At 52.3% G+C, this 26,665-nt stretch overlaps 1 protein-coding gene across 1 annotated transcript in view; it reads right to left on the reverse strand.

The window, feature by feature from the left end:
• The window catches only part of LOC149371970 (uncharacterized), a 41,287-nt gene extending 24,886 nt beyond the window's left edge, over nt 1-16,401 (reverse strand). The window contains exon 1 of the mRNA XM_089585543.1: nt 16,271-16,401. Coding sequence (XP_089441669.1) covers nt 16,271-16,286 — 16 coding nt within the window. The 5' untranslated portion in view covers nt 16,287-16,401. The remainder of the gene's footprint in view (nt 1-16,270) is intronic.
• Between the last annotated feature and the right edge of the window lie 10,264 nt (nt 16,402-26,665).

A 26,665-nucleotide genomic window follows, 5' to 3' on the forward strand; every position in this document is an offset into this window, starting at 1 on the left:
GATTAGCACCGCCATATGCGTAAATGTTAAGTTGAAAATTCCGAAGCCTCGAAACATGAGCGTGCTACAAGAATTTCACCAAATGGAAAAGCCTATTAATACAACCGCCCCTAAGTTTTTAATGCAAAATGCACGCTAACTGCAGTCAATGAAAGCTGATTAATTGGTTTCAGTCAATAAGATCGACGACAATATTCTCTCACTTAGTGTCGCTCGTCGCAGAGCCTACGTGCAAAAGAATACACGATCAATGCGACTGACGCTGCAGCGCATGCATTATAGCTGCCGCTGGACGGATTTAGACCGTGCGAGCGGGTGGTGGTGGTGGTGGAAACTTTTATTGCCAATGATGTAAATCGTGGGGGCGAAGCCCCCTACATGGCACTTGGATGCCTCCTCAATGTGAGGAGGAGGCACCCTTACAACGCGAAGGATAGCCCCTGGAGCGCAATCCTTCTGTGAGCGCTGGAGATGATCCGGCGCTGGTCTTGAGCGGACGAGCTGGTCAGAAGAGACTCCCAGTAAGACTCCGCCGCGGTTGGTGATGGGGGATGAGGGAAGGTGGGGCATGTGAGGAGGGTGTGTAAGAAGTCTCCTGGTTTGCCGCAAAGTTTGCATGATGACGGGAATTGGTCTGGGTATCGGGCATGTAGCAGTATTGGGTATGGAGCAGTTCGGGTTTGTAGTTGTCGCCAGTGTGCAGCCTGCGGTATGGTGAGGGATGGAGCTGGGGGTGCGTATTCCCTTCGTTTGTCTCGGTAGTACGAGAGAATATCACGGAAGGAGAGCAGGCGCTCCGAGGCTCGTAGAGGGGGCTTGACTCCTGCCCGGAATGTGAGACCTCGGGCTAGGGAATGAGCCTCCTCGTTGCCAGGGAGGCCAGCATGTGCTGGCGTCCAGATGAGGGTGATGAGGCGCCGGGCTGCCAGAAACGTAGTAAACGAGCAGCGGTGCTGGATATGTAGCCCTTCGCATAATTTAAAATTGCAGATTTGGAATCGGAGATAATTTTTGTGGCAGATGTAGAAATGAGAGCAAGCGCGATGGCTGCCTCTTCTGCCTCTGTGGTCGAATTGGTAATGATTGAGCTGGAGGTTAGAAGCTTTGCATTATTGTCGGCTACCGCCAGGGCCATGCGGGAGCCTGTCGTGTATTCCGCTGCGTCCACGTGGACCACCTCATGGTCCTCGCTATACTGTTTGTGAAGGGCCCGAGCCCGTGCTACTCTGCGTTCCCTGTCTCGCTCAGGGTGCATGTTCTTGGGGATGGGGGTTAAGTTGAGGTTAGAGCGGAGGGTAGCAGAAAGGGGGACCCCCTCGGCAGGCTCTGTAATTGGGGTCAGGCTCAACTGGGACAATAAAGTACGACCAGCCTCTGAGCTGGATAGACGGGATAGTTGTGCCATAAAGGTAGCTTCTTTTAGCTCCTCAAAGGTGTTGTGTACACCTAGTTTGAGGAGTAGGTCGTTGGATGTGCTGGGGGGAAGACGTAGAGCCGTTCTCGTGCAACTACGTAGGAGCGCATTAACCCGGCCTCTCTCCTTCTGTTTGAGGGGTAAGTATGGAAGGGCATATGTTGTGCGGCTTATGATGTAAGCCTGGGTGAGGCGAGTCGTGTTTCGCTCGCGTAGGCCAGCCCTGCGGTTCGCTATGCGGCGAATCAGTCGAGTGGTGTGTTGAGCGTGTGTTTGAAGTGTCTTTATGACTTCTCCGTGCGCACCGTGGGAGTGGAGAACCAGTCCTAGCACGGGGATTTTGTGTACAAGTGGGATGGGATGGGTACCTAGGGCGAGGGAGATGGGTGCATTGACTGAATCGTGTTGCTTGGGCCGGTAGAGGAAAAGCTCGGATTTTGAAGGGGAGCAGGTCAGGCCACGCTCCCGTACATATGCGTCGATGGTGGTTAGTGCCAATTGTAAGTGTTCTTCTATTTCGGCATCGCTGCCATGGCTTGCCCAGACAGTGATGTCATCGGCGTAGAGGCTGAAATGGATGTCGGGAATTTGAGCTAGCTGTTGTGGTAGGTGAAGAAGTGCTATGTTGAATAAAATAGGGGAGAGGACGGCTCCCTGGGGCGTACCTCGTGCTCCCAGCGTGATCCCTGGTAGGCTGTGGTCGCCGAAGGTAAGCGTGGCTGTGCGGTGGCTGAGGAAGTCTCGGATGTAGTTGTACATCCTGGCGCCGACTCCCAGGGTCGTAAGGTTTTCTAGGATAGCTGAGTGTGTAACGTTATCAAATGCCTTAGTGAGATCCACCCCTAGGATAGCTTTAGTGTCGGTGGTCTGTGAGTCGAGAATGTGATGTTTTAGCTGCAAGAAGACGTTCTGTGTGGAAAGCCCTGGTCGAAATCCAAACATGCTAGTGGGCATGAGATTGTTGCTTTCTAGGTATTGGCAAAGGCTGCGCTGGAGTACATGCTCCATGAGTTTGCCAACAGAAGATGTGAGGGAGATGGGTCTGAGGTTAGAAGTAAGCAGAGGTTTGCCAGGTTTGGGTATGAAAATGACTCTCGCCTCTTTTCATTGTGGTGGGAGGGTGCCCAGTCGCCAGCACTCATTAAAGTATTCTTTAAGTGCAGCAATGGATTGTGCGTCGAGATTCCTGAGAGCCTTGTTATGTACCCCGTCTGGGCCGGGGGCTGAGGACGTGTTAAGCATCTGGAGTTCAGCCTGGACCTCTGCTTCTGTAATGGGTTGGTCAAGCTGGTCGTTAGGGGGGCCTGCAAAATCAGGGTGGTGCGCAGGAGGGTATGTGGGGAAGTATTCAATACTTCCCCACATACCCTCCTGTGCGAGCGGGTGGCATGATCCAGTCCATCAATCACCGTGTGACAACACGTACTCCCTCTCCACATTCCCTCCCCGCCAACCGTCGCCTCCCACTAGAGGGTGTTGCTCCCACCCTCGCATCGCCTCCTTTCTCCCAGTTTCCCTCTCCCTCCTGTTCTCCTCTGAAAGTAGAAAGGGGGATTTTTCCTTCTCCACTTCGCCACCTACCAAGCCTTTTCAGACGGACTGACAGATTTTTCTGACATAGGGGTTCTAATCCTAAGGCACTTAAACGGCTTTCGTGTAGCTCATAGTATGTTGAAGAAAAAAAAATCCCGGAAGTCTCATTTTGAACGCCATGTATAACATCACGTTGCTTTGAATCCGACGTAAGGCAAACACGACGAGCCACCATCGCATATTGCAGGGCTTATAAAGGCCACCAACGTTCGTTTCGCTGGCACACCGCAACCCTTGAGAGTTTTTGCCGCACGTCATGCAACAGTTTTTAATGCATGATACGCATTACGCGGTAGCATTTGGCTTTCCCGTTCTCGGCCTCCCTGTATCCGGTCTTCCATGTCCGCTCACTTCGTCCGTCCCTCCGCACAGGTGCACAGGTGCACCCGTGCAAAGGCCAATCCACCCCTGCTCTGCACCTGTGCTTAATTATCCTGTGCACAGGTCCACCTGGGCGGACGCTGAACATCGTGAAACAGGCCATCGTCCCCTGTGCAGCTATAACCCCGTATAACACATGGGCTTCAATGGGAGCCCATCTCACCAACGCAGGCCTAAGCTCATTTGTTTGACAGAGGAGCAAACATGCATAAATAAAGTTTTCACCACCACCATTTACAAGCGTATGATAGCTTCGAAGAATACTAGAACCATAACGGGAGCTCCGTTATGAGAAACGCAACGATAACGTGTCTACTGCACAAAGAAATACCCGACTGGCATTTCAAGCAGTAGGCTGGTCCACGTGTCACACGGCTTACTCTAAAAGTCTTTAAAAGAAAATTTACAAAAGGTGTCCGCTCTTTTGGAACAGACAGAATGCACATATGGGAAAACGTAACGGGAATCTTTATAAACTCAACGTTTGCAAGTCGTTGATTACACTTTAATGACTCTGACGGGCTTATTTAATTAAGTCGTGGTGATAAAAACGAAGCGATGAGCCGCACTTGCTTTTACTGCGTGGGCAGTATGAGCGACATTCCCCCAAAAGTGGTAGCTTGTGAAGTCTCCGCCCTCCAAATGCGGCACCCCCCTCCCATCTTCACCTTTCCACTCACGAGAAGCCCACGCAGCATCGGAATGATAAAAAAGCCTTATTTTGAACTCCATATATATAGGTAACGCTCCCATTGGCTACAGCTGGCGCGACGCTCCTCCGAACTTATCCGAGCTTCCTTCCATTGGCTGCAGCTTGCGCGACGCTGCTCCGAACTGACCCGAGCTTGCCCGAGTTGCTCCGAGGCTTCACACAATATTCTTGGTTAGAACCGCGTTAAGCAATGCTTTCGCACTAAAAGCAACGACGAATCCAAATTCAAAAGTGCAGTCGGAAAGCGATAAGTGTAAAAACGAAAAGCACAACCACCCTAACCCTGATTTGCCGCATCACATCGTATGATTGCCCGCCAGGTTATTGCTCTCCTCTCCACTTCTGTCCTCCTCCTCCTCCTCCTGTGCCCCTCTCCGTTTTTTCTCGCTCGGTAGGCACAGATCGCGCATTGGATGTTTTATTTGTGAGTCTGTCAATTCCGCTCGAACGAAATCCGCGTTCTAAAGCACACGGGTTCAGCGGAAGGCGAATCGCGGGCTACAGAAGTTGCTTACGCAAGCCTCAATCGCGAAAATCATTGACCTTGCATTGCGCTGCAATTGAAATTATAACGGGAAATGAATGCACGAAAGAAAGTACGTTCCATGACTAATATGACACTAATAAGACGATAATATGACACTAATGTGACGCGCGTGTGTCTCCGTACCCGTGCACTCGTGCCCGCAGCGCAGTTAATATACCGCGGCCGGATCCCAACCAAGCATCGCGAGTTCGATTCCTGGCTTGCGTTTTACTTTTTTCAGCGCCATGGCTGGCTGTGTTACTCTCGATAAACGCCAATCGAACAACGGATACCGCACACTTTGCCCCACTCACGGAAGAAAAAAAGTACCTAACGCTAATATAAAAATGCATGTGGCCGCGTTCACATAGGAGAACCAAAACATTTACGGGACCAACGCACATATGTAAGGCATTGTGTGTGTTTTCTCTCTGATTTCGTCCCGCCTAGCTTTTGCCGCCCGTGTGTGAAAGCATGTCGAAGTAACTAACCCGTTAACTAACTAAGCGGTCTAAAATGCCTTATTAATGACATCTGTATATTGCGCATCAGACTTAGGCTTTGTGTCACCATGCGTCGGTGTTGCGACCATGGGCGGCAACCATGGACTTAATGTCACTCAAGAAATTTGGCAGGAGAAGATTGCTACGCATTTGGATACAGACAATTTTACATTCTCCCTCAGCTTTCACACCATCGATTCAGACATCCATCCGCATCATAAAACGTCCACGGTGTCCATTTCTTCACAAATTATGCTTTAAAAAAAAGTCGTGTAACATTTTTTTTTGTTATCTGCGTGAAGATAGACAATTTCATCTATCGAAAAATGAAAATTGGTTTTCAGGAAAGGACGCAGTGACTGTCTCACATATCTCGGTGGACACGCTAACCGCGCCGTAAGGGAAGGGATAAAAAGGAGGGACTGAAAGAAGAAAGGAAGGAAGAGGTGCCGTAGTGGAGGGCTCCGGAATAATTTCGACCGTCTGGGGTTCTTTAACCTGCACTGACATCGCACAGCACACGGGCGCCCTTTGCGTTTCGCCTCAATCGAAACGCGGCCGCCGTGTTCGGGTTCGAACCCGGGTACTCCGGCTCAGCTATCGATCTCCGTTCCGATTTTTGACAGAATGCTGTCGACGAAATGGACTGCGAAAAGACCGCATTGGAGACAACTTGCGTGCGCTCGCCTCCCATCGCCACAAACCAATCAGAATCGGATAAGTGACCGCTGGAATCTGGAAGTCAGTTTCTCTCTCCGGGCTCTTCTGCCCTCCGGTGGTATCCGTCCCGCCGCGGCGTACCCTGAAAAACTCTTCCCGTGCACTGGCTCTCACCGAGTGCTCCATGAGGTGGTCGACGTGGGTACGAAATTGCCCAATCGTCTCTCAGGCCCCGTCCACTCGCCCCGGGACTGCCGTTGTTTATTCTGTCCCGCACAAGCCTTACCGCGCAGCTGATCCGCTGCCAGCTTAGCTCTGGGAAGGTGGTTTTGCCGCCGGATGTCGCGCATGTCTGAAGACGATACACGCGGAATAAGGTGAGCGGTTCTCGTGCTGAGCTTCGCTTGCCTCACGCTATTCGGCTGGGCCAGTGGGTGTGTCTTCTACGTTATATATTTCCCTACCGCCTCGCCAAGGATCGAACCCGTGACCTGTAAGACGCGGGTTCGATCCCGGCCGCGGCGGTCGACTTTCGATGGAGGCGAAGCCCGTGTACTTGAGGCCCGTGTACTGGGCGATGTCAGTGCACGTTAAAGAGCCCCAGGCGGTCGAAATTTCCGGAGCCCTTCACTACGGCGTCCCTCATAGCCTGAGTCACTTTGGGACGTTAAACCCCTCAAAACCAGAAACAAACCCTCTTGTAAGTACACCGTCAGATGACAATATTTTGGTTGAGCAGTTTTTAATGCTTTAGCATTAGAACACTCATGTCCTGTCCGTCCGTCCGTCCGTCTCAGGGCCTCGGATAGCAGGTGACAAAATCGAGAGGTAGTACCACTGGGTACTACCACTGGGCAAGGGCGTCCGCAGAATTTTTTGCAGGGGGGGGGCCCATTGGCTGTTGGCGCCGGAGGGGGGGGGGGGGGGGGGGTTATGTTCGTAGCAAAAAGGCACTATTTGCGGAGTAAATTTATTTATTTATAAATAAATAAAATAAATAAGTAAAATACACACATGAAAGAAAAATTACAAACAGCAAATTAAAGCGTGGCTAGGAGAGATACATTGGAGTTTATCAACGAAGAAACAATTAAAATTAATAAAAATGCAAAAAGATACTATCACTTCGTGGAGAAGAGTGCTCAGTCTTGCTGCATACGGGTTCTCGACACACCCGGATTGATGACCAGCACACAGCACAATATGTTCACAAACACGCAACGACAGTCAGTCAGTAAACAGCAACTGTAGACGCCTCGGATTTTTCTGGGCGAATTGCGTGATGACACGGGTGATAAATTCATTCCTGTGCTTCATTACACGCTCTCGGTGCACACTCATCATACAAAGGCCGTCCAGTCTGTCGTTTGTCATCGTTGAGCGTAGCCACGTTTTCACTCGCCTCATTGTACTGAAGGAGCGTTCGACCGTACAGGTAGTAACTGGCAAAGCCAGAGCCACCTCAATGGCTTTTGCAACACCAGGGAAGAATGTCTTGGCCTGATGTAGAAGCTCGCAGTAAGTTATTTCTGATGGGTCCCCAGTTTTGTTGCACCACATCTCGTACCAAGAGATGGCCTCTTCCTTGAAGTTGTCGATGCCGTAAAAGCACTGGAGTTCTTCGGCGAGAACAGCGAACTCAACACGGCTCAAGTGCTTCATTTTTGATGGATGCAGCTGGAGAAGTTTGAAGCTCCTCTCATTGCTTTCAGAAAAGCGCCGAGCTAAAGAAGCAGTGAGGGAGTCCAAGTACGGCACATATATTGCCACACGGTAGTATTCCTCCGGCGACTGAATCCCGTAGTTGTCTCGGTGGGCCTGACGAGAGACTTGTCTTGGCACAGATATCACCACATTTAAGTGATTGGCTGCCTCCCTTGCTGCATTCATGATGTTAGAGAACTCCTCTACAGCGTTCGTCCGGTGGCCGCGAAAAATACGTTGCAGCTCAGTGATGTGGTCATGCACAGAATGGAAGTCCATGGATACACCTTGCAGAATGTTCGTAACTGGTTCGAGCCGAGCGCTGTACTTCGCTACAATATGCAAGCAGACGATGAAAGATGAGCTTGTTGTTGCGCAGTAGAGGATGTGAGCTCGTTGTCTAGTTGCAGCGTTCGAGCATGATTCCGTGGACGCGAGCTCCTCGAGTGCTTCGACTATGGCCACGTAATGCTGAGAGAAGATCCTAATAGACTTATATTTTTCAGACCATCTTGTCTCACACAGCATCGGAATGTTCGGCACCAATTTTCTCCGGAGTACGCTCTCGCGGAAGAAGTTTATGGTTTGTTTGATTATGCCAATTGTGTTTCGAATTTCAGAGACGTCGTTCAGATCGTTGATGACGAGATTTAGTTTGTGACTTGCACAGTGGAAAAATAGTGCCTTCGGGAACTGTTTTTGTATAATTTTGTTCACTCCAGCTTCTTTTCCAGCCATTGTAGAGCATCCATCGTACCCCTGTCCAACGAGGTTCGAAAGAATCAGCCCGACATTCGTCAAAAACTTCAAGATTGCCGCGGCGATGCAAGCGGAGTTTAATTGCTCCAGCTCTACAAATCCCAAAAACTGGTCTCGAACGCACACTTCGGCTCCCGCCTTGTCAATAAAGCGAACGCCTATAGACATCTGCTCTTTTCCTGAAATATCTGCAGTTTCGTCAGCAAGAACGGAAAAAGCAAACGCTTTGTTAGCTTCGGTAACTATCTGCTCTTTCAGGATGTCGCCACAGATTGTGATGATCTCGTTCTGGACGCGGACAGAAGTGTACTTGGCATTGCCAGCAGAAGAAGCGAAGTGCTCCTGAAGTAGAGTATCTCCAGCTTCTACACGAAAGTCAAGCAGATCATTGAAGACTCCACTATCGGACTGCTTGCCGCGAATTGGCAAGTCATGCGTCGCGCAAAAGACAATGGTGGAAACTATTGGAAATAGTTTCTCACGGTTCCTTTCAACTTGCGCGTGGAGTGCTCTGTTCAGCTGCTCTACAACGGGTAGCTGCTTGCCTTTCATCACATCCATAAAGTTCTGTGAGGCCGTCATTGCCTCCTGGTGCCATTGGGATTTTACGTGATCCCTGCACGCCTCGTGCATTTTTCTGTAGTTACTGAAAGCGCGCACGATAAAACTTCCTTGAGTACCCCGGTGAACACGTGGAGGAAAAATGACGCAAAAACGACAAATAGCGCCTTTCGCTGTCGCTGAGTACGCAAGCCAGGGGGCGTAATCTCCCAGCCATTGATGTCGAAAAGGCCTCTTTCCAGGTGTTACATCCTTCTTAAAATCGTATGTAACATTTGGTGACCATGGCTTAGTAAGAAGACGTAACTTCAAAAAGTCCGGTATGCCAGTGAGTTTAGCTTTGCCTAGAAACTCTCCTAAGTCATATTCTTGAGGCAAGTTATTTGTTTTCTTGATGTTGTCTCCGGACTTCGATCCCAAGCAAGGAGAAAGAGAATCGTCTCGGCTTACTGCGTGACCGGAGCTCGCTGGTGAAGTTCCTTCCATGGAGACGACGACGTCGGCTACTGTCCGGTGATGAAAGGTTGCATCGCTCTGGTCAAATCCGGACTTAAATCCCAAGAAAGGAGAAATGGAATCATCTCGGCCTGCTGCATTACCTGAACTCACTGTTGACAGAGTCCCTTCCATGGAGTCGACGACATCAGCTACTGTCCGGTGATAAAAGCTTGCATCACTCTGTTCAAATGCTACACCGTTGTCACATATCACACCAGAATCTGCAGGGGCGCATTTGGATAACGCTTCGTCAGACAACCGCTGACGCTTGAAGAAGCGCCGAATGTCCATCATTCGGAACCGCGCGAGACAAAGCTGGCTATGGAGTTCTTCGGGGTTGGTAGTGTTAAAAATATATACACATTGATTGAAAAAACGGTTGAATGCGTACGTTGAAAACAAAAAATGACTATATATACAACGAAAACTTATTTACAAGATAAATGCACGCTCGCAGCTTCATACACCTCGCTCCATCTTGCTCGCGCAACCGCACAGTCGAGTATTTGCACACACACTACTCGCCGCTCGTCGTTTTCTCGTCCGCTGTCTTGATTGTTCTCAGCTTCGTTGACAACCGGCCACTAAAAATACCGAAGCACAAACACAGAGGCGCGCACACATGCAAGGGCCTACTTGCCGCAGTATCCCCGAATACGCACTGTTGGAGTTGAGGGTTCAGGACAGGAGTGCCGCTGAGCGAAGAGGTAGATGGCGAAAGGAGAATAGGTTTATTTACATTTTACATTGGTGGTTAGAAGTGAGACGATTCTGCCGCATCCGTTGTCGAGTTTTATATCCTTCTTGTTCCCTAAAGTCCCTAGGTTGAGGACGCCCTTGCCGGAGTGGGAGGGGCCTAGAGCTTTCACCTGTGCGCACACACACGACACTGCACTCATGGTCACGCCCCCTTCACATGTGGAGTCTGAGGGAAAGAAGGTTGTCGTCGAGGTAGCGTTGACGGCGGTAGGTGATGGCCTCCGGCCAGCCGAAGGTTTCTGCGGGTCACCGACATCTGTTGATCATCAAATGCCACCCGCCGCTCGAGGCCATACGCGAGGTCACGAAAACGCCGAAAGTGGTTCCTCGTGCTTGGGTCGGAGATGAGGCCCGCCAGCTTGTCGCGGTGCTTGGGCACGCCAAAGAGCAACCGGAGACGAGGCCCTTTGTTCCCTGGCACGGTCACAGCAAATGGGGAAGATAACGTTCGTCTCCCCGAGGCGGCGGCGGCGTTCTACACGTGCAGGCACTTTGTGAAGGGGGTCTGGTTTTGTTCCTGCACTCCAACCGGGCAAACTCCGTAATTGAAGTCAGCTGGCACCTGGGTCCTCTCGGTGCTTGTGGTCCATGGCGGCAGGCCCGAAAGCAATCACCCTCAAGTCGCTAGCAGCCATACACAGTAGAAACAGGCGTGCTGGCGGCCACCCGGCGAGACTTGTTGTCGTCGTTCCTAATAGCACTTTGGGGGTGAAAGGAACGCCTCGCGACTTCCGAGGGGAAGGGACACTCGCCACTCCGGTCGGAAAATTTGTTTTGTGTGTTTTTATGGGGTTCAGAGCCCCAAAACGACTCAGGCTATGAGGGACGGAGTAGTACAGAGTTCCGGATAATGTCGACCACCTGGGTCTCTTTACCATGCACTGACATCGCACAGTACATGGGCGCTGTTGGGATTTGAGGCCCAGCCAGAGGTGACAGGCGAGCCAGGCGAGCCAGGCAGGCGCCATCGGGCTGCCTTGACCAAAGGCGCTGGCTTCCGGAGAAGATGCAAGGAACGCTGGTGTGGGGGCGCTTCTGGAGACTGCGTCGCCGTGAACAAAAGCAACTGCTAATCCCCTTTGCCGAAGATTCTGAAAGCGGCGCTTCTACCGAACTGCGCTCTCCCGTGGATCGGAGGAGACAGCGAGCGGCGGCGGCGCCAACTCATCGCCTGCTTGCCCTTGAGCAGCCCGACAAAGCGGGGGTGGACACGGCTGATTTGTCCCTCCCTCCTGAAGAATTCATCGGTGGCCGGATTGTGCACTGTCTGCCTCCGTGTGGCTATCTCTCTAGAGATCAAAGAAACAGGCACCCATCTCAAGACGCCTCGAAACACATGCTCGCCGGTGCCGCTGTATGTCTGCAACGACGCGTCCCCGGACGCGGCACTTCGCAGATGTGACCCAAAGCTGGAAGCGGGGCCGCTTTTACTCTTTTTGCTGAGCGCACCGCCGCCCCTGGTGTGCGGCCATCACTCACGGTTAGAGTGAGTGATTTTCCAGGGGGGTGCAGCCGCCCCCCCTTGCCCCCCCCCCCCCCTCCGGACGCCCATGCCACTGGGTAGTTCCAGTGGCGTCACGTTAGTGACGCCACTGGAACTCGCGGTTAGGGAAGTGGGGGGAGAGAGAGAATCATTTCAGAGACCGAAGGAGAAAAGGCAGAAATAAGGAAAGGAGTGTACATGAAACATGGTGGTGGAGAATACTGTGAGCTGCATTCGTGGTGCCTGGCCACTTCCTGCAGTGAGGATGGCGGTGACGGCAAAGCCACGATTGTTGTCCCATATTCAACAGCGACAAGCAGGGTTGGCGAAGTGACTTTCCCGACGTGTCCCCACGTAACCTAAGCGTAGGGTTCATGGGCGTCCGGAGGGGGGGGCAAGGGGGGGCGGCTGCACCCCCCTGGAAAATCACTCACTCGAACCGTGAGTGATGGCCGCACGCCAGGGGCGGTGGTGCGCTCAGCCAAAAGGGTAAAAGCAGCCCCGCTTCGACGCTTGGTCACATCTGCGAAATGCCGCGTCCGGGCGCGCGTCCCGCCGTTTTCAAACCACGCCACCGCCAGCTCTGCTGAAGGACGACCTGTTGCAGACATGCAGCGGCACCGGCGAGCATGCGTTTCGAGCCGTCTTGAGATGGGTGTCTGTTTCTTTGATCTCTAGAGAGATAGCGACACGGAGGCAGACAGTGCACAGGGCACAGGTCGCTCGCTATAATCATGATACGTTCGTACGCCGGCCACCGATGAATTCTTGAGGGGGGAAGGACAAATCAGCCGTGTCCACCCCCGCTTTGTCGGGCTGCTCAGGAGCAAGCGGGCGACGAGTTGGCGCCGCCGCCGCTCGCTGTCCCCTCCGATCCACGGGAGAGCTCAGTGCGGTAGAAGCGCCGCTTTCAGAACCTTCGGCAAAGGGGATTAGCTGCTTTTGTTCACGGCGACGCAGTCTCCAGAGGCGCCCCCACACCAGCGTTCCTTGCGTCTTCTCCGAAAACCAGCGCCTTTGGTCAACGCAGCCCGATGGCGCCTGCCTGGCTCGCCTGTCACCTCTGGCTGGGCCTCAAATCACAACAGCGCCCATGTACTGTGCGTGTCAGTGCATGGTAAAGAGACCCAGGTGGTCGACATTATCCGAAACTCTGTACTACTCCGTCCCTCATAGCCTGAGTCGTTTTGGGGCTCTGAACCCCATAAAAGCACAAAAACAAATTTTCCGGCCGAATTAGTTGCGGGTGTCCCTTCCCCTCGGAAGTCGCGCGGCGTTCCTTACACCCCAAAAGTGCGCATTCGTGGATATTGTGGCAAGTAAGCCCTTGCACGTGTGCGCGCCTCTGTGTTTGTGCTTCGGTGTTTTTAGTGGCGGGTTGTCAACGAAGGTGAGAACAACCAAGACAGCGGACGAGAAAACGACGAGCGGCGAGCAGTGTGTGTGCGGTTGCTCGACTGTGCGGATGCGCGAGCAAGATGGAGCGAGGTGTATGAAGCTGCGAGCGTGCATTTATCTTGTAAATAAGTTTTCGTTGTATATATAGTCATCTTTTGTTTTCAACGTACTCGTTCAACCTTTTTTCCAATCAATATATATGATGACTGTGCACTGAGAGCGTGTAATGAAGCACAGAAATGAATTTATCACCCGTGTAACTACGCAATTCGCCCAGAAAAATCCGAGGCGCCTACAGTTGCTGTTCAAGGAAGACTGACTGAGTGACTGTAGTTGCGTGTTTGTGAACATATTGCGCTGTGTGCTGGTCATCAATTCGGGTGAGTCGAGAACCCGTATGCAGTAAGACTGAGCACTTCGAGTATTGATAGTATCTTTTTGCATTTTTATTAATTTTAATTGTTTCTTTGTTGATAAACTCCAATGTATCTCTACAATCCGCGCTTTAATTTGCTGCTTGTAATTTTCTTTCATGTGTGTATTTTACTTATTTTTTATTTATATATAAATAAATAAATTTACTCCGCAAATAGTGCCTTTTCGCTACGAATATACCCCCCCCCCCCCTCCGGCGCCAACAACCAATGGGCCCCCCCCTGCAAAAAATTCTGCGGACGCCCTTGGTAGGGTTTCAAATAAGTCGAAGTTCCTGGTTCGAAACGGAAGCACTGTTGTTGGCGTACGCCACTATAGAGTAAGCAAAACTGCGTTTTTACTCGCACTAACCTGACTAATGAGTTAACATCGATTAATATGTTTTTAGCCATAAGAGATACGCGATATTTTCTAATTACTAATGTATTGAATGTCGAAAGTTATTTCTAACTTACTGCTTCTAAACGTAGAGAGATGGGCTGCGTATGAATGATTGCTCGTAAGCCTGAAATTATGTTACACTTTGTGGGAATCCTGGCTTTCCGCCGTGGCCTTTGCGCGGCATTGCCGGCCTCCCGCGTTGTTTCTCCTCTTTCCCTTGCTCCCGCCTCAGGCGGTGGAGAGGCAGCTGGGTGACTAATCACTGTCATTTAGCCACAGCTCCGCCCCGGCTCCCCAAGGGCCTTTGCCATTGGCGCCTTTTGGCGGGAATTCGGGACCCGTTTTGGGCGGCCGCGCACCGCGCGACCGTCCGAGCGGGGCCGAGAGAGAGATCCCTCCGAGACAGCGTAAGGTGCGTACGCTACTGTTTGTCCCTGCCGGCCTTTGCCGCTCGGACCAGTGCATATACTCGAGCTCGTCCGCACGTGTCCTCTGACATGCAGCGGCTCGAGCCTGTCCAGCGGGGTCCAGCGACCTCCGACAGGCGTACCTTGCGTTTATTGCCCACTCTCTCTCGCAACCGGCCCAACGGTCGACACGAGAGAGAGATCACAGCACTGCCGCGGGGACATTCTCCTGCAGCGGCGTGCTAGCGGCGCGCATTGCTCGAGTCGCTTCGTGCGCGCAGCGGAGCCTTGCTCCTCGCGCGCCCCCGGGACGGGGTGACGATTGAGTGTGTGTGTACTGCTGAAGGACGACGTGAATAAACGTCTCCTTTGTGAACTTGGAGGCCTGTTTCTTTGCGGCGAATCGCTCTCCTCCCAGCGGAGGTTGAGTGCGCCGCGTCGGTGTCCCAGTGTGTGTGTGGTGACAGCTGATCGGGGCCCTTGGCTCGCGCGAAGCTCGAACCCGCGGTAGGTGGTGGCCTGTGTCCACGTAGAAACCCACAACTTTAGCGTTAAAGCCTGCAGCTCCAAGGGTTTGGCGTCACCATGATCTGCGTACAATTCCAGACTAAAATAGTTCGACGTAGCCCGGCCGGCTTTCGCGTGCTCATGTCAATCTGATGCCGCGATACACACAGGCAATGGATGCTTATCGGAGATCGATCGATCAGCGCCGGTAGAGAGAGAGAGAGAGAGAGAGAGAGAGAGAGAAAAGGACGGAAAGGCAGGGAGGTCAACCAGGCGATGCCCAGTTGGCTACCCTACACTTGGGGAGGGGAACAAAGGGCCTGTAAATTCAGCGCCGGTAAATTCGTGCTAAGACGGCAAGCGGACCATAGGCTGAGGAATCGTATAAAAACCGGAGGGCACATTTCTTTGATTAACCGCGGTTTATCCTCACTGCGGCAGCAAGTCTTTTCGTTTCTCGTTTTTTTTTTCTAACCAACACTTCTCCCCGAGAACACCACTGCCTAGTACATCGTACCGACAGCAAGGTATTTCCGGTTACTCCCCTCGGCAAATGAAATACGAACGCTGATCCATGCGGAGAGAGGACGGAACGGGTATATCTCCACAAATAAACCTTTCCATCCCCAAGAGCAGGATTTATCTCTGCCTCCTGACACAAAACCGTGCCCCTCGTCCCTTCTCTCTTTCCCTTCTCAATCCTGTCATCCCTCTTGCCCAGTGTAGGGTAGCCCACCAGAACACCCACTTGGTTAACGTCCTTGCCTTCCCCCTTCCTCTCTCTCTCCCGACGCAACGCACAAATTAGTAGCAATCAGTGTAATGATAAAGCCGCTACTTCGCTGCGTCCGATTGGCCTGAACAATGAAGACCAATTCGGTCAACTCTGGCAGTTTTGTACAAACGCCTCGTGCAACTTATCGTAGCAACATGGTGAAAGGTTCGGCACGTCAAGCCCTTCCTGTGCCACGGAAGGGCGGTTTGTTCCCTGAGAAAGTAGATCTGCCACAGTTCACCACCAACCCCCATTAGCATTAAAAATGCGGCCGTCAGCTGGCAAAACAGTGTACCCGTCAAAGAACCGTTCGTACACAGCACACACGACAACTAGGGCGCGCCCGTGCAAGCAGGACCCAGCAGGAGAAAAAAAGAAAGTCCAGGGCAACAAACAGCCTGCAGCGCGCGCTCGGCTACTTGCCAACTGCACGCCAGCTACTTTCGGCAACTGTATACACATTACGGACGCTTTACGCCTGCTGCACGAAGCCGTGTCCCCGTTCAGAGAGGCGCCAGATATTTCTCCGCTTCGAAATCCTCGCGCTAGGTAGAGCTGGAATAGTTACAAAGGAGTGATTTTGCAGGGCCGCATTCTGACGCAGCGCGCAGCAAACCGCCTAGCGGCGCGCGCTTCAAAGTTGTACGCGACCGCATCAGCAGCGAAAAGACCTTGACTGGCGCACAACACACGTTGCGCAATCACTATACACGCGAACTCCCATCGCAAGACACGTCAACGGGGGAAGGAAGACTTCTTAGCGACCCCGCAGAGCCGCGTGATCCGAGTTGCGTGTAGGCAGGCAGGCGCTCACCTTTGCCGGTACGCATGGTCGCAGCCGCACGCACACGCCACAGAAAGCGGGCCGCCGCTTCGCCCCTCGGTCGTCCGCCCCGGCGACGACGAAACCCAGCACGCCGACGACGGCCGTCGGCGCTCTGAACACTCCGAACGCGTTCCCCCTTACGCCTCCGCTCCTCCTTTCTCCGTGCATCCGCTTTTTCTCCCTTCCCTCGGCGCCCAGTGCGGCTATTTATTTTCGAGGCGCAACTCTTTTTACGTAACGAACTGCATTTTGTTCCTTTTATTCCCCCGTCGCCCGGGGCGCCGGGCGAGTATTCCGGCGCTTCCGCCCGGCCGATAGGATAGCAGCTCTCCACTTGAGCGGCACGCGCCCGCCGCCCCAATTGTGAGCCGGGAGCGCGCAGCAGAAGAAACAGTGAAAGGGGCACTCCCGGGAGAAACAAAAATCGAAGGGAGCCCGGGAACCCTGGCAACGATAAGCCTTCTCTTCCCTCCGCCGCTGTCTCTCTCTCTCTCCACTCCTTGGCCGCCACCAGCGCTGCCGCCGGTACCTTGTGCCTTACCGGTGAGAAAGTTTTCGCTCCAGGGCCCGCGGCAATCGTTCTTGGGACCCCGGCCTTCTCCTCCGGAAGCGACATGTTACGATCGATCCTGGGGGCCGAGAAACCTCGCGCGCCGCGGCTCGAGCCGCAGGCATCGCTTTCCCCTCTCCCACTCTCCTCCTTCCCTTCTCTGACCACCCGTGCTCTTATCCGCGGAACTGTTTCCGATGAGCCGCCGGTGATGCGCCCGAGGGATTACCGGGCCCGACTTGAGCGATTTCCGCGCCGGGCTCATGAAGGTATCGGTGAGCCGCGAACGAAGGGAGGGCGTCTCCTCATCTCCATGTCTTTGCCTGTATCATGGTCTCGCACGGCGGTGTCCTTTGGCGCTTTATCTTTGAGCTCACGAAGTGGTCACTTCAAAGCAGATGATTTTACGCATGTTGAATTAATCACAAATTAATTAAGGACGAAGGATCTACCATGGGACATGCACTGCTGACTTCCATGCGTCAATGATGCCGCGCCCAGAACTTGCGCACACTGGGCCACTTTACGTGTTTCTGGACAATGGGCTCTGGTTTCCGACTATAACATTAAGCCCCTTGCTCAATACCTCACGTGATCATTCTGCTTGCCTGTCTTCGACCACCAAATACGCGGCCGTCGAAGTTGGCGGTGTCTCCAGGCGGTGCGGTGGCGGCAACCCGCCGAAGGGCGAAAACGCGGCGCCCAAGGGGGCAGTCGAACGTTCGAACGAGCATTACGTACCCTGTAAGCGCTGTGTGGTCTCATCGAATTATTCAATCAAACTTTAGGGCTATTCAAGACAAACCAGTTAAGAAAACCGCCGCCGAGGTGGCTCAGTGGTTATGGCGCACGGCTGCTGGCGCGAAAGACGCGGATTCGATCCTTGCCGCGGCGGTCGCATTTTGATGGTGGCGAAATGCTAGAGGCCCATCTACTTACTGTGCGATGTCAGTGCACGTTAAAAAACCCCAGGTGGTCGAAATTAACCGGAGCCCTTCACTACGGCGTCCCTTATAGCCCGAGTCGCTCTGGGACGTTAAACCATATAAACCAAACCAGAACCGCTTAGACAAGCCGGGACAGCGAAGGATGTTGCTCATGTACAGCCCACCCAAGAAGCGTGCAAACTGCCGGTAACTGGCCCCAAGGTTTCCATTGAACTGCTCAGGTCGTGTCATTAGCGCTTTTGAGGCTCAAATCTAGGGGCCTGAGACGCAAGCGAAGAGTTGCTGGCGGGATGACCGCAGGGCTTTCAGCGAAGATAGAGAGCTGCCCTCAACTATACAATGCAGTTCTGTGCAGCGGAGCTGGATTTATGCAAGAGAACTCAGGTTTCGCATTTTTCGATGCCGGAGAGCACCGAATGGTCTGCCCTATGGGTGGCACAGCCGCGGAGGATGACAGAAGTGGTAACAAGTTCCTGCTAGTCGGAACGCAAGCTCTAGCTGTCTTTGCGACAGCTCGGCTCGAAAGCTCGACTCGACTCGAAAGGCAGCTCTAATCATCGCGGAAGCGTTGAACGTGCGCACACTTCACGCTAGCATTCATATCCTCTAGGAACGTTGCCCACCCCCACATGCGCGAAGAAGCTAAGACATGAAATTGCTGTTGGCTGGACTGCGCGGTACCATCGGCGGTGAATATGCGCTGGTGAAGCTGCTCGATAATTCCTTGTAAATGGCTATTGCGTGTAAAACACACTTCCGCATCTGCTGTTGAGCGACACACAGTATACAGATATTATTGTTAGGAGTGAAAGCCTTTCCAAGGAACGGGGTCACATCAGTCATCCGATGTGAGCTGCGAGTAGCTTCAGAGCCCAGAACGAGGGAGCCCAGCTCCCTCGTTATGGTGCTCGGCTTCTGACCCGAAAGACGCGGGTTCGATCCCGGCCGCGGCGGTTGAATTTCTATGGAGGCGAAATTCTAGAGGGCCGTGTACTGTGCGATATGTCAGTGCACGTTAAAGAACCCCAGGTGGTCGAAATTTCCGGAGCCCTTCACTACGGCGTCTCTCATAGCCTGAGTCGCTTTGGGACGTTAAACCCCATGAACCAAACCAAACCGCGAATCCCACGACGCGGCTTCTTTGCGAGTTAAGTTGTCTCGCGAGAGTGTTATGGTTTCAAACGAGCGACACGCAACAGTTCGCTCTTTGTGAAACGGCGACCCATTGCGGTGAAGCGTGCAATTTGATAAGTCACGTCAATGACTCTTACAATGACCAGATAAAGTCCATCGTAATGGGTCAGTTGGTTCTGGCTTGGTTTATAGGGTTTAACATCCTAAAGTGACTCAGCTATAAAGGACTCCGTAGCGGAGGGCTGCGGACGATTTCGACCACCTGGGGTTATTTATCGTGCACTGACATCGCACAGTATAAGGGCCTCTAGCGTCTCGCCTCCATCGTAATGCGGCCGCCGCGGCCGGGACCGAACACGGTTCATTCGGGTCAGTAGCAGAGCACATAACTACGATGCCACCGCGGCGGCTAGTAGGGTCTGCTGTATGTTTCGGCGCCTTACTGGCCGCCATTTAAAATAATTGCCTTTCTGGGGAAGACGCGTTAGGGGCTAGGCAATGTTCGCGAAGTGGTAAATAAAACAGCAGAAATACCAGCATAACCACAAGAAGCTGCAGGGCACCTTGCCTGTCTCTGGTAGTTTAAAGCACTCAACAGCCGCAGTTGTTTGGTGATCCGACCTTAAGCTCTGTTTGTCGGGGAGATATCCTAGCACCAACGCTTGACGCCCGCCGGAGCGGCACTTATTCGAGTTGAGAACTATATTCCGGTGTTATGCAAGCAGTTCAAGACATAAGCTAAGAATTTGTTATGCTCGACAGATATCTTGCCCCTTCCCTTGTTTGCTTAATTGCCGCTATCAAGGTCATCAAGGTAGCATGACGTCATCAAGGTAATGACGTCACCAAGGTAATGGCGTCATCAAGGTAATGACGTCATCAAGGTATACAGACAGTGTCCCATTTGAAGCCGAGCAGTACCGTGTTTATTAATCGTTCAAAAGTCGTAGGCGCATTGCAGAGTCCGAAGGGCATCACATTGAATTCAGAAAGGCCATCCGGCATTTCAAAACGCTGCTATTTCTTTGCCCGCGGGACGCACACGAATCTGCCAGTAACCAAGGAAGTCTATAGGGAAGTCTATAGCGTCATCCATATGACGTACTTTTTGGTAATGGAATTCAGACATGGAGTCAGCGATGGCGCAGTCGCTGGCGACCGAGTCTGCAGCAGTGGCATCTGCCCCCACCGCCGACGGGGTTCTTAGCTGACTCATTGCTCTCCACACCTCCGCTATCGAGATGTCCTCATCTAGCTCTTTGTTCTCTGCTGCTCGGTAAGCTGGAGATGTCTGTGTTAAGGTACCTGCTCTTCAGTTCCTCTATTAGGTCCGCGGCCGTTCCCTGGTATTTGTGAACAAATCGCCTTGTGCCGCCGACTTAGTTTGTCCTGGGTCTAGCAAGTGGCGAAAAAGATGCCACATGTTCTTGCACCCTAGCTTCCCACTCTTTTCATTGCAAATTTGTCCCCAGTGTTGACGCTGAAGCTCGTTTGTGTAGTCTTCTATCTGTTTTTCGAGTGTCGATATTCTCTTCTTTAGCCTTCTATTGTGCTTCTTTTTTTTTCCACCTCTTCACGAGGCTCTCGTGGGCTTCCCACATGTGGGCCAGCCTCGAGTCTGTGATGTCATGTCCGGTGGTTGGGGTCTCTCTGGTGCGTCTGTTTACGTCTCTTCTGAGTGTATCAACCCATTGATTTAGATCCGATATCTCCCTCGGAGCAGTTCTGTCCCTGACTTTTCGGAGAGTGTCCCAGTCAGCTTCGTTTCGCGCAGCTTCCCCATCATCGGCCTGGTTTGTGTTTCAATCTCTATGATGTAGTGATCGCTACCCAAGGTGTGTCCTGTGTTTGACCATCTCTCACCCTCTTAGGTCTTTGCCAAGCGTCAAGTCTGGGGACGTGTCTACATTGACGCTATTGCCTATCCTCGTGAGGTCTTGCGGGTTGTTTAGTAGCGTGAGCCTTAAGTTTTGGATTTCTGTCCATAGTTCGTTTCTCTTAGGGGAGGCCGTCCGAGGCTCATAAGGCGAATAGCTAACAAAAGACGGGGAGTCAAAGAGAAAGATCTCTGCCGAATGGTTCAGGCTTTCGTGATAAGCAGAATAGTTTACGCCGTTCCCTACCTCAAGCTAGGGCTGGCGGAACAGAACAAAATAGATGGGATCATAAGGCAGGCATATAAAGCAGCATTGGGGCTGCCCCACTGCACTCCTACGGAAAGACTTCTTAAACTGGGGATCTACAACACCACCACGGAACTATGCGAGGCACATATATTTGCGCAACTAAGGAGGCTTGCGACCTCACCCCCGGGGAGAAAGATCCTGCGCAACCTAGGATTACATGATAAAATTCCGGAAAGAAACGCGCAGGCAAAATTACAGACCAAATTTAGAAAATTACTCACTATTAAACCACTTCCAAAAAACATGCACCCTGCTTTTCACGAAGGCAGGAGGAGAGCCAGAGCAAAGGCCCTTGAAGCCAAGCTCGAAGGCTCGGAACACACAACCTATGTAGACGCGGCGGAATACGAAGGAGGCGACTCCTTTGTGGTCGTGGCCGTGAACGACTCGGGTGAAACATTAACGGCCGGTTCGGTCAAAACAAAAAACTCAGGGACAGCGGAGGAGGCGGCTATCGCCATGGCAATGGCCAGCACCAAAGCAGTCACCATAATTAGCGACTCCAAGGTGGCTATCAACAATTTTGCGCGGGGTATGATCTCCCAGGAGGCAGAACGAATATTAAGACATAAAGACTGGGACCAAAGAGAGGTGGAACTAATATGGGTGCCGGCACACTCGGGGAACAGGGGAAACGAGTTGGCTCACAGTATAGCTCGAGGTTATGTCAGCCGAGCAGTGAGCCGGGTCGAGTCCCCAAATTTCACGAGAGATGCATTCATATCATTTCACGAATACACCAATCAGTTTAAACTGGAAAGGAGGATCTATCCGCCACCAGACAAAAAGCTCGACAAAAGCCAGGAGGTAACGTGGCGTCGGCTCCAGACGCGAGCCTTCTTTAGCCCGTCGAGACTAGCACACATGTATCCAACACAATACAACGCTACTTGCAAACAATGCGGCGAGATAGCCGGATATGACCACATTTTATGGAGCTGCAAAAAGGCGCCGCCACCGGCGGACCTACTACCAGTCCCTTCTCTAGAGCGGTGGGAGGCTATACTGGCCAGCTCAGACCCGTTGACGCAAGTCCGGGCCACTGAGAGGGCTCACAAGGTCGCCAAGAGCCATGGGCTCGAAGCCACCTAGTATAATGCCCACTAGGGCTCAGTGCTGACAATAAACGTTTTCCAATCCAATCCATGCCGGATGCGGGGCGTTGAAGTCCCCCGTGATTACTATTCCCTTCTTATAAGATAGTCTAATGGCTTTACGTACTAGGTCCGCCAGCCCTGTGCCCCGGTTTCTCGGTGAGTTGTATATATTCAGAATAAAGAGACTATTGTCCCCTTTTGTGTTTGGGATTATTTCTAACATCACATAGTACTCGCTTGTGTTTTCGAGTGCGCGTTGTGTTGCCGTCAGATTTCTTGGCACCAGCGTGGCCATGAACGACTTGGGTTTGTGCTCCTCTTGCACTTCTAGCGGGGTGTACGCGGCGTAGCCATTTAATTTTACCGTGCCGCTTGCCTCCTGTAGCGTGTTTACGTCCGGTGCGTTTACGCTTTTTTGAATGTATGCCTGCAGGTTCCATCTTTTTGACTGGAAGCCTCTGCAGTTCCACTGCCAGATTCGAATTGCAGCTGAAAGTCGACCGTTGAGCGGGGTCGAGTGGAGCTAAGGGCGGCGCTGATCATGCGAATAATTGTGCATACAGCGGTGGACGCTTGAAATGGTTGAGCCGGAGCATCCGCCACCAACGCCACAGCTGTAGGCGCATCGTGTCCACATGAGGCAAGTTTCAAGCTGCTGGGCAAAACGGCAGGTTCAGGTGAAAAATTTATTGCCCACAACCATGCGCTGCGGTGGAAAACAAATTTCAGACAGTGAGGCGCTAGAAAGTCTTTCTTTAAGCAGGTCTAATGAACTGGTTCCACTGGAGCGTCAAACGTGAGGCGGAGAATAACGATACGCCAATTGCAGATCTAGATGGCCCGACTGCACCTTGGGACGTGCAAAGTGCAGTTTCCTCTTTATACAAACATTTCATGACGCTGAGCACAAGGATTGCGCTCAAAATAAATCTCACCACTTCGGCAAGTCCACTGCGGCGTCACACATTTTCCGAAAGTCCAATCTTAAAATGACGTCATGGGTGGAGCTAGGAAGAACGATGAGTTCGCTTGAAAAACCGCTCCACCCAATGCGCCTTACGCAAAGCGCACCCCTAAAGGACGCAAGGACTCAGCGCTCACACCACAAAACGTTTAAGTTTGGTCACAATGAAACATATCTCTGCGTTCGAGCAAGCGTTTAAATCCGATAATGACTACAGAAACAGCTGCGCCCTGTGGGATGAGGTTTCGCGAGTCGTGGTTTCACTGAACCGCGGTCAAGTCGACGCCTGTTCCCACCAGGGCAGGAGTGCCGCCGAGTGAAGGAGTTGGGTGATGAGCGAAAGATTACTACTGGGCTTATTTATATATTGTACGACATCATGAGCAAACGGCAGAGTCTCTCTCGGTAACGCTCACTGCCGAGTTATACAGGGTGTTTCACCTAATACTACGCAATTTTTTTAAATAGGATTTTTGAGTTAGAAGAGCGCATTTTTCGATATGGAATTGTCAGCGGTGTAATACATGAGAATACAGATAAGACGGGCTAACTAGCAGGCTGGTGAACTAATACTGAATAGTTAACTTTTTGACTACTACTATTAGGCTCCCTGTTGAGAGGCGTGTAGCTCACCACAAGTAATATCCATATCAGTTTTTAGAATTTCGAAAACGCGGTTATCATCGGCGCTGTGGCCCAACAAATATTTGCTACATCGCGCCAAAATACGTGCGCTTTCTAGGAGCGTGCAGGCAAAGCAACCTCTCCAGTACACGTAACTCGCCGAAATAGCCAAAATTTGTTGGGTCGGCTACACGCCTGCTAGTTAGCATGTCATAGCTGTATACCGCTGACGATGCTATGCCGAAAAATACGCTCTTTTAACTCAATAAGCCTATTTTTAAAGATTGTATAAAATCTTCGGTGAAACACCCTGTATATAGGGCTCCTCATTCCCTTCTTTAAGTCATTTACGCCCGACGGGCAATGCCGGACGACGGGGTCGGGGAAAAAGGGCGGAAACTGGTCCTTTGTCCTTAGAGATGTTCACAATGGCTGGGAATAATGCACGCCAGCCCACCTCGGTGCTCGGCACGCCGAAGAACCACCGGAAACGAAGCCCTTTGTCTCCAGACATGGTCGCACCAAATGGGGATGCCTGCTCGCCACGCGGGCGCTCGACACGTGAGGAGACACCGGAAATTGGGCCCTGTTGTTTCTCGAACTTCAGCCCGTCGTTCTTTTAGGTCCCGCACTCCGATACGGCAAAGCACGGTGAATGGAGGCAGATGACGACCGGGCCTTCTTCGGGTGGTCCATGACAGCAGGCCTGAGAGAAATCGCCATCGAGACACGGGGTGCTCGGAGCCACCCATGGAGAAACAGGTGTGCTGGCTACCTCCAGGCGAGACTTGCTGTTGCCGTTCCTAAAAGCATATATCAAAAAGAGCCAACTGCAGACACAGCATCGACTAACACACGAACTTTGTTCTTTAGCGGTAAAACAGGCGGAGGTGTAGAGCAGACATCCAGCAGCTTCACCTCCGTAGGTCGCGCTTACTAGTTTTCCGGATGAGGTGGCAAGGAGTGGCGACGAGGTGACGGAAACCGGCACGTAAAGCAATAAAATCGCCCACCCGCCTTACCGTCTACACGTATTGCTGAGAGGCATTAATCCCGCTATAGGCAAGATGCCCCGTGCAGGATAGTTCTATCATCAAATAAAGAGCCTCTGCACAGAGCTCCTCATCACCAAGAAGATCCAGGTGAGAGCAGACTGGGCACAGGGACACGATGGTGTCAGCGGCAAAGAGGCCGCCCACTTGTGTGTGAGTGAGCAAGAAGACATCCGCTCCGACCCGAGCATCTTATTCCCCCATGCGCCGTCAGACGCCAACCCCATCGAGCAGAAGGCTGTAGCCCGCCAGGCGTGCCAACGCCGACTGCATAATTGCACTCCTGTCAACCTTGCGCCCCTTCCTGCGGGGCTTCCCCGATGCGCGCAGCTCCTCATACGCAAGGCCCGCGCCAGAGGGCCCTACACTACCGAGAATCCTGCGATATGGAAGAACTACACCCCCAAGAGAGGACCGCAGCCCGCCCAACGCCACATGGAAGACACTGGCGATGAAGCCATGCCTCGGTGACCGGTGTCTTGTTCTACATGCGATACAGGCGCCAGCCCGGTGATTTGTCAGCTTCTGTGGGACTGCGTCGGGCTGCAGTAAATCCGCGCCCTGTACTTCACCCCTGATGTTCGCGCCAAGGACACGCTTCTATCCTTGTGTGCTTTTGCGCTCACCACCGGTGTCGACAGACGCATGTGGACTTTCCTGCCCTACTGCCCAAACCAATAGCTAAGCCACAGAGCCATCTTGATTGGGATAAAGCGTTTCAATAAATCAAGACACACTTCTGAATGCGCACTGAAAATACCATCAAGTCGTTCCCCCAGAACTGAACTTTTGAGACAAGGAGCGGCAGTCGCGAACCCAAGACCTTCGACAACCTCAGCGGCATCCTCTGGGGAGCCATGCTCTCTTCAGCGTTATTCACCCTGGTGATGCGATCGCTGGCCTTTCGCCTGCAGCCGGACGACGGCTTCTACTTCACCATGTACGCGGAAAATGTGGCGCTGTGGACTAAGCCTGGATGCCAATCCGCTATGGAAGAGGCCGTCATCGCAATAAATAAAGCGCTGCGCACAATGGCAGATCACCTGCAGACCGCTGGCATGTAGCCATCTCCGGAGAAGACGCAGTGCATTCGCTCGGAGGGAACAGGTAGCGAATGCGCCAAAGTACACTTACGCCTCGGGTGCACGAGCCTTGAGAGACCCAAGGAGATTATCTCAAGATCCTGGGTGTGCCCACACATGAGGACGAAGGCGCCGGCACATGGTTCAAGCTGCTACCGCCGACCTGGAAGTGCGTCCTCTGTAATCAAGATAATCTGCCAGCCAGCCGGCGACACTGCCACTATATAAGATCAGCCATGCCTTGGTGACGTCCATCCTTACATCGTTCATCTGCGACGGTACGACTTGCTTCGACCTGACCAAGGCGAATACGCAAGACTGGAGGAGACACTCCAGCTCCGCCATAGAGGTATGACGCGATAGCGTAAATGGTATATAAGTGAATTGCGCAACAACTTAGACAGGACACAGAAAGAAACACATACTACAGTTCACGAGCGCAACTACCAACTGTTTAATGGGGTGAAACAACAACAGCATATATACAGAAAAGGAGAGTATGCGCAAATGTAGAGCAGGCACACACATCACAACGACCGCAATCTTATACAAACGAATCAAGATATGAAACTTCAGCATCATAGATCTGCAACGAAGCATCATTTACGTTAATGGGTTAATGCACATACATGCGGTATTGGTCATTCTCTACTTCACATTCATAGGTCGTCCGGAGTACTCACACCACTCTTGGCGCAGTGGTGCAGCGGTTTTTAAGGATGCACCACTGCCCTGCGATGGCAGGCG

The sequence above is a fragment of the Amblyomma mixtum genome, chromosome 1 (assembly GCF_055824585.1).
Source record: "Amblyomma mixtum isolate Tamu chromosome 1, ASM5582458v1, whole genome shotgun sequence".
Taxonomy (NCBI): Eukaryota; Metazoa; Arthropoda; class Arachnida; order Ixodida; family Ixodidae; genus Amblyomma; species Amblyomma mixtum.